The following is a 12,965-nucleotide window of genomic DNA, read 5'->3' as shown; positions in this document are numbered from 1 at the left end:
TTTTTATTTGTTTTGCCACATTTTACCTTTTTATATTTTGATTTTGCCACATTTTCTTTTTATATTTTGATTTTGCCACATTTTACCTTTTTATATTTTGATTTTGCACATTTTACTTTTATATTTGTTTTTGCTTTGTTTGTTTTTGTTTTGTGTTTTGTTTTTTGTTTCTGGTTTTTTTAATTTGTCTTTTTATTTTGGTTTGTTTCTTTGTTTTTTGCACATTTCCTGTTATAATTGACCGATTAAATTCATTATAGATCCTCGTAACTTATATGACTGTTTGTGTCTCAGATACCAACCGAACAATGCTATTATATCATATGGTAATAATGGCGATGATTACAAGAAAACAACAGCTGTTGGTACCCAGACCACCTACCCATGGGGCTCAGAGAGTGTTAGTGGAGGCGCCTACCATGCCTTCAATGCCTATCTTAACCCAGGTAAGACTCTTAAAGGCCCACTACTTTTCCCAAGTGGATTGTGATTTTTAAAATGGGATTATAAAACGAGATTGATGATTTTGTAGAGTCGGGAAAGTTTTACTTACCGTAAATATTACTCTTATCATCACATTCTGAACAAATTAATCAAAATTATTCAAATGTTAATTTCCATAGTGAAGTTGGGCTTATATCTCCCACCTTATTACTGCGCGTTAGTTTACTCTCATTGTGCTTGACGACACAATAGCGTAATAAATCTTCACAGTTATTATAGATTACGCAGAACATTTTGCATTTGTTTGGTGTTGTAACCTCATCTTAGGCCATCAATATATATTTCCGTGTTTAATAAATGTTTCTTAAGAAACTTTCTGTGTATGCTTCGAAAAGTTAGTGGGCGTTTTACTAACATTAGTCTAGGTAGGAGGGCTGAAGTTGGTTGCGAGTTCCTAGTTCCTAGTTCCGTTTAATAAACGGAACTAGGAACCAGACCCGAGTTCCGTTTAAGCTTATACGGAACTAGGAACCAGACCCGAGTTCCGTTTAACAAAAGTACTGGCCAACGAGCCGAGTTCCGTTTATTAGGATTTCTACCTCTAATTGAATGTTCAATTACATATTATATATCGGAATCGAACTCTGAGCTTTCAGCAGCGATACGACACAGAATTAATCTCTATAACACAGATTTCCTTAAACGGATCTGACAACTAGACTCCGGTTCCGTTTAACTTAAACGGAACTAGGAACCAGACCCGAGTTCCGTTTAAGCTTATACGGAACTAGGAACCAGACCCGAGTTCCGTTTAACAAAAGTACTGGCCAACGAGCCGAGTTCCGTTTATTAGGATTTCTACATCTAATTGGATGTTCAATTACATATTATATATCGGAATCGAACTCTGAGCTTTCAGCAGCGATACGACACAGAATTAATCTCTATAACACAGATTTCCTTAAACGGATCTGACAACTAGACTCCAGTTTCGTTTAATTTAAACGGAACTAGGAACCAGACCCGAGTTCCGTTTAAGATTAAACGGAACTAGGAACCAGACCAGAGTTCCGTTTAACAAAAGTACTGGCCAACGAGCCGAGTTCCGTTTATTAGGATTTCTACCTCTAATTGAATGTTCAATTACATATTATATATCGGAATCGAACTCTGAGCTTTCAGCAGCGATACGACACAGAATTAATCTCTATAACACAGATTTCCTTAAACGGATCTGACAACTAGACTCCGGTTCCGTTTAACTTAAACGGAACTAGGAACCAGACCCGAGTTCCGTTTAAGCTTATACGGAACTAGGAACCAGACCCGAGTTCCGTTTAACAAAAGTACTGGCCAACGAGCCGAGTTCCGTTTATTAGGATTTCTACCTCTAATTGGATGTTCAATTACATATTATATATCGGAATCGAACTCTGAGCTTTCAGCAGCGATACGACACAGAATTAATCTCTATAACACAGATTTCCTTAAACGGATCTGACAACTAGACTCCAGTTCCGTTTAACTTAAACGGAACTAGGAACCAGACCCGAGTTCCGTTTAAGCTTATACGGAACTAGGAACCAGACCCGAGTTCCGTATAACAAAAGTACTGGCCAACGAGCCGAGATCCGTTTATTAGGATTTCTACCTCTAATTGGATGTTCAATTACATATTATATATCGGAATCGAACTCTGAGCTTTCAGCAGCGATACGACACAGAATTAATCTCTATAACACAGATTTCCTTAAACGGATCTGACAACTAGACTCCGGTTCCGTTTAACTTAAACGGAACTAGGAACCAGACCCGAGTTCCGTTTAAGCTAATACGGAACTAGGAACCAGACCCGAGTTCCGTTTAACAAAAGTACTGGCCAACGAGCCGAGTTCCGTTTATTAGGATTTCTACCTCTAATTGGATGTTCAATTACATATTATATATCGGAATCGAACTCTGAGCTTTCAGCAGCGATACGACACAGAATTAATCTCTATAACACAGATTTCCTTAAACGGATCTGACAACTAGACTCCAGTTCCGTTTAACTTAAACGGAACTAGGAACCAGACCCGAGTTCCGTTTAAGCTTATACGGAACTAGGAACCAGACCCGAGTTCCGTATAACAAAAGTACTGGCCAACGAGCCGAGTTCCGTTTATTAGGATTTCTACATCTAATTGGATGATCAATTACATATTATATATCGGAATCGAACTCTGAGCTTTCAGCAGCGATACGACACAGAATTAATCTCTATAACACAGATTTCCTTAAACGGATCTGACAACTAGACTCCAGTTCCGTTTAACTTAAACGGAACTAGGAACCAGACCCGAGTTCCCTTTAACCCCACGCTTGCATAGACATTTGTAAAGCTCATCTGACCCGAAGGGCCTGATATCGAATATAATATTCGATCAAATTCTGGATGGACCTTGCTCCTTCAATAAATTTGAAATTGGCTTGTCATAGCATTTACTCATTTTAACTCAACTGGTCCAACGGACCGAGTGAAGTTATACGATAACGCGACGTGCGGCGTTTATGAATGAGACCGGAATTCTTTTGAAATTAAATGGAAATTCTTGGCAACAGATCTAGACCGTTTAAGCCCAGTACATACGATTTTTACAGATATCTTTATCTAATCCCCGTGGTAAAAGGATTTTATTTTTAATTTTAAATCTAACAATGTTTCATCGAAATATTTAGATTTCCAGATTATTTTTCTCCATTTTTTATTTTTATGTGACGGAGTATTTCAAATTAATATTTTTCTGATATTTTAATATCTTGTTAAATTGATGTGCATTTTATCGAACTGCAAGCATAAACCAAAACTGCCTTTGAAATATACATGTATATTGTACCTATTGATCTTGGTTAAGAATATCCTTTCGTGAGTCAACAAAATAGATCACGAAGAATCACCTGTTTTATGAAGTAATTGTCACAAAAAAACTCTTACAATTGGAAATAGCAAAACAGGCTCCACGATTTGCTTAATTTTAAATCTCCATCATATAATGATGCTTTCAATATCATATGATTATGAGTGCTAATCAATAGTGGTAGAGAGTCAGTCCCAGCATTTTTACAATTTTGAATTCCCTTAAGGATACTACCATCGCAATATGAGTACTATCCCATACTTAATTTCAGAGAAAAAGTCGTTTATATGGAAATAAACAAATTGACCCCTTTTGGCCCCGCCCCTCAGGCCCGAGGGGATAAGCCACACCCTTTTTATAATTTTGTATCCTCACCCCATACAGATACTACCTTTGCAATATGAGTTGTTATATATCGTGCTTAGTTTTAGAGAAGAAGTCTTTTATAAAGAAATTAGAGTTTTTTTCAATGTTAAGCCACTTTCATGATATAATACTTACTATAACTTTAGAATTCAAATTCACTACATACACCAATTTTTATAGCCCTGAAAACATTATATTTGAGAATCCCGTCTCCCTAGCGTACCTTATTTCGTACTCGACGAGAGTATATAGAATGATGTCCCTTCCTAAACACCTCTATGTAGCCACGAGGCCAAATGACTGAGGAGGAAAGGGAGGGAGGACAGAAGAGTGGAACTCCATCAAGTCATTGTTAGTTTAACATCATGTAAATTGGTTTTACATTGAAAAACCTCAATTTCTTTTCAGTAATACGCTACTATAACTTTAGTATGCGAATTTGTCTTTCTTACCGTAATGGCGAGTCCGAAGCCAGGCAGCCCAGTCAAATGGTAAATGTAGGGGACAGGCCCCAGGCAGAGACTATAAAACAGGGTTGAATGAACAAAGGTAAAAACGGATAATACCTCCCCATGGAAAGAGGTGCACCATTGTGAAACCTGCTCGCATAAGGTTAAAAGACCATAAATGCATTTAATGTCTACTGAGGAGGAACAGTCACAGACAGAAAACAGTCCATCAGAGTGGAAGGACAGAGACCGGAGGTGAAAGTAGACTGACCACGCCAAACGGCAGAAGACATTGATGTCCTGGTACAAGGACCTATTGCGGAGAGCCAAAGAAGTCGCAAGGGCTCTAACCTCATGAGCCCTCACCTTGCATTCCGCATGAGATTGATCATTAGACGGCTCATAAGCAATCTTGATCACCTGACATATTAATGTGGAGATGGACTGGAAGGAGATATCCTGCTGACCCTGTTTTAAGGTCCCGACAGGAACAAAGCATCCGATAATTCTCCCCAGACTCAATAGAGACTGACAGGAAAGGAATTCTAATGGAATGGGGCGAAAAACCTGGTTCCCAATTCTTTGCCCAAATTTCAGGATCAATGAGAAGGGTAACGGCAGAGCTAGCTCTTGCCCATGAAATACGCGAAGAGCGAAAAGACAATGCATAAATATCACTTCTCATGTGGCCTGAGGCAACAGCAAGCAGAAAGACAGTCTTAAAAGTTTAAAACTTTATGGAGTCCGATCCTAAAGGCCCATTAGAAGCCGAAACCCCCATTTATGACTCTAAAACGAGTTCTAGGTTCCACTGTGGAGCTAACTACTGTACGTTAGGCCTGTCCAGATTGAACCCCCGAATCAAGACAGACAAAGAAATGAAGATCCTACCTCTGGTCTACCACGGAAAGAAAGTACACTTGCAATATAGCTGTGCGATAGCCTGCAATAGTACATGATTGTGCTCCCTAAACAACAAAGAGAAGGAAACTCGCAATCAGCTGGGCAGAGGCCATGACCGGATCAATCTTCCTGACGCCAATCAAAGAAGATCTTCCTAGCGTGACTGGTAGGCGGCAGAGGAGAAAGACCTAATTGATCGGGCGATGCGAGCTGACATATCCGAAGAAAAGCCTGACTGAGCTAGGACTCCCGAAATCACGTCCAAGCGTGAAGGTAACGTCTGGGGCCGATGCTAACGAAAGACATTTGTTTTTGGTGGGAGAACCAGAGGACAAGCCACCAAAAACGACAAGAGCTCCGAAAACCAGGGTTGACGCGGCAACAGTGGCTCTATCGGAAAGAAGGAGCAATAATGCTCCGGACACTTCTGTAGAACCCTGCGTCCATGGCCCAAGCCATTTGGTTTGCCACGGAGAGACAAAGGTTGACAACTGGTTATTGAGAAAAGAGGCAAAAAGGTCGAGGGATTTAGATGCCGTTCTGTCATAACCAGCTGGCGCCGCCTGGAGATTATCCGCCAGAACATTTGCGCTTCCTCGAAGATGCTTGACTAAAATTGTTAACTGCATTTCCTTATAGATAGGAATAATACGGAAATACTGATAGCGAGGGCACAAAGGACGTGAGCTGGTGTCCCTTTCTCTCCAGATAAGCGACCACTGTAGAGTTGTCCGTAGCCATTCAAACCGCATTGGAATGCAGAATCTTCTAAAATGTCTGCAGAGAAAACAGAAGCCCCTGAAATACATTTGTAATTGCCTTTCAGAGTACACCACCGAGCAAACCCCATGAGTTGAGACAACACAGAATATTTAGAGACCAACGAGGGGCGAGCCGATGAAGGTCAGAGGAATATCTCTGGCCTTCTCGAATTTCTTCAAAGTTGGAATGACAATACCATGAACCGCGTGGAAACGGTTTCCCAAGAAGACACTGTTTTAAGAAGGGGAACCTCATACTCTTTAAGGAACTAAGCCAACTCTAAGCAAAAGTTTCATGACCAGACGGGTGTTCCGATCCAAAGATTCCCGAACTAGATGGATCATTAGGAATTCGTCGACATAGTTGTGAACATGTCTTCCCTATAGTGCAGAAATCACACTACAACCAGCAGCAGTTGATGGGACACCAAGCTCCAAAACTCTTGCGGATCAGAATTATTCTGGAATAGAAGCTAAGTGTGTAGTCCATAATAGGCACCTCCTCGACCGCGCCCTTTAAAAGCATGGTCCTTACTTCCTCTCGGATGGAAACTGCCATCTCCGGATCCCCCGAAGGAGGGAAAAAATACATACTTTGACACAAAGTGCGGATGCCGCAAGTATGGAATGCCAAACCGCTCCTTCACTACAGAAAGGGCTCAAGGGTCCTGGGTGATATCCTTCAATTGACTCTAGAAAGAAGGTGGACTGACGATCTCCTACAGAAAGATGAAAACGAGGAATATCGAGACCTTCACAGATGGAGAATTGTTGCCTTACCCAAGCCCTAATTTACGAGAGGAGGACTTGAATCTGAGACTGGCTGAATTCTCAAGAACAGACCTTTCGTATGGAACGATCAAGGACGGAGAGACGAATCAGGAACTTTTCGTCTTGTCCAAATGATGGTTTGTACTCTTCTTACCCTTCCCAATGTTATCATTGAAATAAGGCTTTGACTTCGGTCGCATATAACAGTGGGAGCAGAATTTCTAGCCTTCTTTTTGGTGGTGCTGACCTCTGTGAGGTAATGGCCTTCAACGTCTGAATTCTCTTCAAAAAAGGCAGAAGGGACCACGTCTGACATTGACGAGTAATGACACCTTCAAAGAAGCCAATCCTCTCAATGTCCTGTTCAGGGCAGAAGTTTTCAAGTTTATATATGACATTCTGGATGGAGAGACGCAACAGCCTCTCCATCGTGTGGTGCTCCTTGGAGCCGAACACTACCTGGTTCATTGACCAAGTTTCCAGAGTTCAACACTCAAGCTTAGCAGGCAAAGAGGACGGCAGTCTATCTCTCGTGTATTGCATAACCAGGGGCTTGAACCTTTGACCAAAACTGAGGTGCAACAGGGCTAACTTAAGCGTGCGAGATGAGGAAAAATTCTTCTTCATAACTCGAGTTAGGATATGATTGCCATTGATCACTTTTCCTTGTTAGATAAACATCCGTCATATTGTCCAATGAAAATGTCCAGTTAAACATCTTATTACACGTGGGAATCATAATAAACGAACTCATTGGTCAGTAAAAGCACGTGAACTGAATATGGAATTTGATTGCGTTGGGTTAAAAGGAACTCGGGTCTAATTCCTAGATTCGTATGATCTTAAACGGAACTCGGGCATGGTTTTTCGACTCCGTTTCTACGCTATATTGAGTTTTTCTGTGATTATATGTTCCTAAAGGTTCCGAAGACGATTTCTGTAAATACTAGAACACTGACACGTCAAAATAGGCCCCGCTCAAGATAATTTGCGATTAGGAAAAGTAATATCTTGACAATGAAATGTACAATTGAAGCTCTGATTTCGAAATGATTGATGACAGTATATATTACAAGATATCTTAGAGGATTCTTGGAGCGTACCAAAGAATGATGTATGTCTGACGAAAGTGGAATATTTTCTCTGCTTTTTAAACAATAAATATTAAAATCAAAGATGGCTGCCTCTTGGCCATCTTGTTGATTTTGTTTGATTGAGTTGTATGGCCCATTTGGGGCTATCTTGTTGATAGATCGGTTCAAAATTGCCTGATACACAACTAGGAACCTAGGGGAAACCAACCTCTGAAATTTCAGACAGATCCCTTTGGTGCTTAATAGAGATAAATATCTTCAACTACCAAAATCAAAGGTGTTTCTCTGTCGGCCATCATATTGACCGATTGGCCCAAAAAATGTAATATGCAGAACAAGGGCACTAAGGTAACCTACATCTGCAATTTAAGACTTCTTGGTAACAACAAAAAAAACTAAAAAAGGACAGACGGACGGACGGACGTACAGACGGATGGACAGATAGACCGACAACCTGATTACTATAAGGCACCCGTATTGCGATACGGGGCACTATTAAGCATCAGTATATTCATTTAAGTCTTTAAAGGCAATGTATAGGCCAACATCGGCTTAAACAGAACTAGGAACTGGTTCCTAGATCCGCATAATATTAAACAGAACAGAACAGGTCTCGTTGTCGACTTCGTGTAAAGAAATCTACATTGAAATGATTTTTACTTTGATTACATGGTCCTGAAATTTCAAAGACAATTCCTGTAAAAATAAATGTAAAAAAAAAGAAATTCTGTTATATAGATTAATGAAGTGTGGTATTATTCATGGAAGCTTTACGTTCGATTTCAGAATTATAATGGTAATTAAACATCTTATTACAGGTAGAAATTTTAATAAACGGAATCCAGCTGGTTGACCAGTATTTGTGTTAAAAGGAGCTAGGGTCTGGTTCCTAGTTCCGTTTAAGCAAAACGGAAGTGGGGGTCTAGGTGTCAGATCCGTTTAATAAAATCTGTGTTATAGAGATTAATTCTCTGTTGTATCATTCCTGAAAGCTCAGAGCTAGATTCCTTTATATCATTTGAATTTAATATCTTATACGATGCAGAAATCCTTATAAACAAACGGAACTCGACTCATTGACCAGTATATTTGTGTTAAACGGAACTCAGGTCTGGTTTATAGTTCCGTTTAAGTTAAACGGAACTAGGGCCTGGTTCCAAGTTCCGTTTAAGTTAAACGGAACTAGGGCCTGGTTCCATGTTCCGTTTAAGTTAAACGGAACTCGGGTCTGGTTCCTAGTTCCGTTTAAGCAAAACGGAACTAGGATGTAGGTGTCAGATCCGTTTAAGAAAATCTGTGTTATAGAGATAAATTATATAAGTTGTATCGTTCCTGAAAGCTCAGAGCTAGATTCCTGTATAACATATGTAATTTAATATCTTATAAGATGTAGAAATCCTTATACACGGAACTCCGCTCGTTGGCCAGTACTTTTGTTAAACGGAACTCGGGTCTGGTTCCTAGTTCCGTATAAGCTTAAACGGAACTCGGGTCTGGTTCCTAGTTCCGTTTAAGTTAAACGGAACTGGAGTCTAGGTGTCAGATCCGTTTAAGGAAACTTGTGTTAAGGAGATTTATTCTGTGCTGTATTATTCATGGAAGCTCTAAGTTCGATTCCTGTATATAATAGGTAATTGAACATGCAGTTAGAGATAGGAATCCTAATAAACGGAACTCCGCTCGTTGGCCAGTATGTTTGTTAAACGGAACTCGGGTCTGGTTCCTAGTTCCGTATAAGCTTAAACGGAACTCGGGTCTGGTTCCTAGTTCCGTTTAAGTTAAACGGAACTGGAGTCTAGGTGTCAGATCCGTTTAAGGAAACTTGTGTTAAGGAGATTTATTCTGTGCTGTATTATTCATGGAAGCTCTAAGTTCGATTCCTGTATATAATAGGTAATTGAACATGCAGTTAGAGATAGGAATCCTAATAAACGGAACTCCGCTCGTTGGCCAGTATGTTTGTTAAACGGAACTCGGGTCTGGTTCCTAGTTCCGTATAAGCTTAAACGGAACTCGGGTCTGGTTCCTAGTTCCGTTTAAGTTAAACGGAACTGGAGTCTAGGTGTCAGATCCGTTTAAGGAAACTTGTGTTAAGGAGATTTATTCTGTGCTGTATTATTCACGGAAGCTCTAAGTTCGATTCCTGTATATAATAGGTAATTGAACATGCAGTAAGAGATAGGAATCCTAATAAACGGAACTCCGCTCGTTGGCCAGTATGTTTGTTAAACGGAACTCGGGTCTGGTTCCTAGTTCCGTATAAGCTTAAACGGAACTCGGGTCTGGTTCCTAGTTCCGTTTAAGTTAAACGGAACTGGAGTCTAGGTGTCAGATCCGTTTAAGGAAACTTGTGTTAAGGAGATTTATTCTGTGCTGTATTATTCATGGAAGCTCTAAGTTCGATTCCTGTATATAATAGGTAATTGAACATGCAGTTAGAGATAGGAATCCTAATAAACGGAACTCCGCTCGTTGGCCAGTATGTTTGTTAAACGGAACTCGGGTCTGGTTCCTAGTTCCGTATAAGCTTAAACGGAACTCGGGTCTGGTTCCTAGTTCCGTTTAAGTTAAACGGAACTCGGGTCTGGTTCCTAGTTAAACGGAACTCGGGTCTGGTTCCTAGTTCCGTTTATTAAACGGAACTAGGAACTAGGAACTCGCAACCAACTTCAGCCCTCCGTCTAGGTAATGATATTATGTGACATTAAATCAGGTAAGCTTATAATACCATACAGGAATATTATCTTTTATCATTCGAGGTCAAAATATGAACTCACATCAATCTAGGTAAGAATTGTAACTTCCATCGGTCACAGTAAGTATGCTAACTGATTTCAAATGAGGTAAGAACATTATGTGAAATCCAAGTAAAATTTCTATCTGTCGTCAATCTAATTGAACATCATTTAAGGTAGGGTAATTTCTCTTACAATATTATCTTCTTGTGTCAGAAAGCTATCTCTAGGATATTAATGATAGACACAGGTAATAGTTAATTTCACAAACGTCTGGTTAAGAAAACCTTATTGTGACGTCACAATTATTTCATTACGTTTAATGCAGTATGACGTCATCAATTAGTGTAGAAAACGTCGTATTGACAGAAAAAAAAATCTTTTTTTTTTCACAAAACACTTGATATCAAGTACATTAAATCACCAATGCTCGCAAAAAGTAATAACATCTAAGACTCGTTTTAAAGATCGCATATGAAATGATTGCTAATTTAATTACCTGCATGTAAGTGGTATAAACAAAAATAGTTTCTGATATACTGGCTACAAAGTGATAAATGATGATTAGCTTCAAAGTATCGTAGCTCAACAGACTTAGAGAAGTTAATGTTGTCGTCTTAAGAAAGGAATAGTAGGCCGGGTACATATAACCGTTCTATAGGATAATATGCTTCTCCGAAAAAATACATTAACCTAATCATCATGTTTGACAGTGTCAACGAATTCTCCAACATTCTCAAATCTTGATGGATCCGCCAGCATACTTGACAGCGCAGCAGCAGGGACGATTGTATTTACTGTGACATCATCTGACGTCGATAGTGACATTCTATCGACAGAAATGACGACGGCGTCTTCATACTTCAGCTTCGACGCTTTAACCTGTAAGTAGCCATTTACTCCAATGGTTAACGTCAACGTAAACTTACTTGAACCCGTTAGTTATATATGGGATTGTAATATTATTGGGTATTTCGATACTTAAACCCGTTAGTAATAAATGGAATGGTAATATTAGTGGGTACTTCAGCTTCGATACTTAAACCCGTTAGTAATACATGAGATTGTAATATTAGTGGATACTTCAGCTTTGATACTTCAACCGGTTAGTAAAAAAGATCATCTTACTTGAGTGATTATGTAATATGAAAAATCAAACGACTTCAATAATTTGATATGTCATGAACCTTTAGGCGAATATCATATCAAATTATTTAACGATTTTGATAAATTGTTAAATTATATAGTCACGAGTGTAAGATTGTTTTTATCACATTATGTTTTTAATAGAAATATAAATGAAACTTTTGATTTCGTCTCTATATAAAACAGTAGAAATCCAGCTCGGATGTGACGTTTTCGTCTACTGAGACAATCATGCGACGTCATTTATAGATTGCGACGTCAAAACTACACGTGACGTCTTAATAGTACAACATGTGTGATAGCACTTTTTAAAAAGTATGTGTCCTCACTAATCTTTGTAAGACATCATATATTTGTTCTGTGCCTTTGAATGATTTTACAATTAATTCATCAAGCGTTTTGAGTTTCTAAAGATTACTGAGGAAACCCAGCATGTCAAGATGTTTGCAAAGTTATGGCACATGTAATGTTTTACGGAATTTTAAAGGACATAGGACCTAATGAGATTTATATAACTTTCTTTTTCTACTCCTTACATTATCAGCAATAATAGGCGATATGCTGATGTTATCATGATATACGTTTGTGCAAAACTTGTACAATACCGAATTTGCCTGATACCAAACCCATATTTTTGCCAGAAAATTTGATGAAATCCAACAAGATTATTTTTTTATTTATTATTTTTATTTTTATTTTATTTTTGTTTGTTTTTGTAGCACAAGTAAGTGTACAATCCACCCCGCCAATCAATGCCTACACTTTGGGATTTATAGTGACCGACCGATGTGCTAACACGGCGACAGGTACACTTACTGTAACCGTCGCAGATCCGTGTGCTGGGTCGGCGACTCCGACCTTCTCCGACGCCGCCCCGACTGCCTCCATTTCTACGTCGGCCGCTGTCGGGACCACAGTATCGACACTCACAGTGTCCGACACGGATACCGCCACGCTCAGTACAGTGATGACATCATCGTCTACCTATTTCAGCTTCGACACTTCATCACGTGAGTTATGTCTTAGATTTTGTTTTACAGTTTTAATCAATTAGTATCCCCTAAACGTTTAAATCTCACATTGTTGACACTACTCTGAGATTGATGACTACGTACCAAATACAAACTATCTACAACTGATGATACATGCATAACATAATCACCAAAAGTTATCAAAAAATACTAACAGATAATAAAAATAGAAAATTCATAACAGTTAATACCACGATCTCTTTTCAAAATGGTCGCAAAATTGGTCATTTCTTAAAATGAGTTTATACAAAATTATATTAGCAGTAGAAATCTATTTTCTGACATATTTTCCGTATGGGAACTTGCTACAAAATGAGACAAAAAGTTTTTGAAAATAACAATTCCTCCTTGAATAATGTTGAAACAAA

General features: G+C 39.0%; 1 protein-coding gene across 1 annotated transcript in view; it reads left to right on the top strand.

Moving 5' to 3' along the window:
• The first annotated feature begins 131 nt into the window (after positions 1-131).
• LOC138309634 (serine-rich adhesin for platelets-like) overlaps positions 132-12,965 on the top strand; it is a 32,129-nt gene continuing 19,295 nt past the window's right edge. The window contains exons 1-3 of the mRNA XM_069250857.1: positions 132-446; positions 11,134-11,304; positions 12,286-12,576. Of these exons, the coding sequence (XP_069106958.1) occupies positions 11,262-11,304; positions 12,286-12,576 (334 nt within the window). The 5' untranslated portion in view covers positions 132-446; positions 11,134-11,261. The remainder of the gene's footprint in view (positions 447-11,133; positions 11,305-12,285; positions 12,577-12,965) is intronic.

Source organism: Argopecten irradians, chromosome 15 (genome assembly GCF_041381155.1).
Source record: "Argopecten irradians isolate NY chromosome 15, Ai_NY, whole genome shotgun sequence".
In the NCBI taxonomy this organism is placed as follows: domain Eukaryota; kingdom Metazoa; phylum Mollusca; class Bivalvia; order Pectinida; family Pectinidae; genus Argopecten; species Argopecten irradians.
Note: the sequence above shows the minus strand (reverse complement) of the source record. Positions and strands in the feature narration are given on the sequence as shown.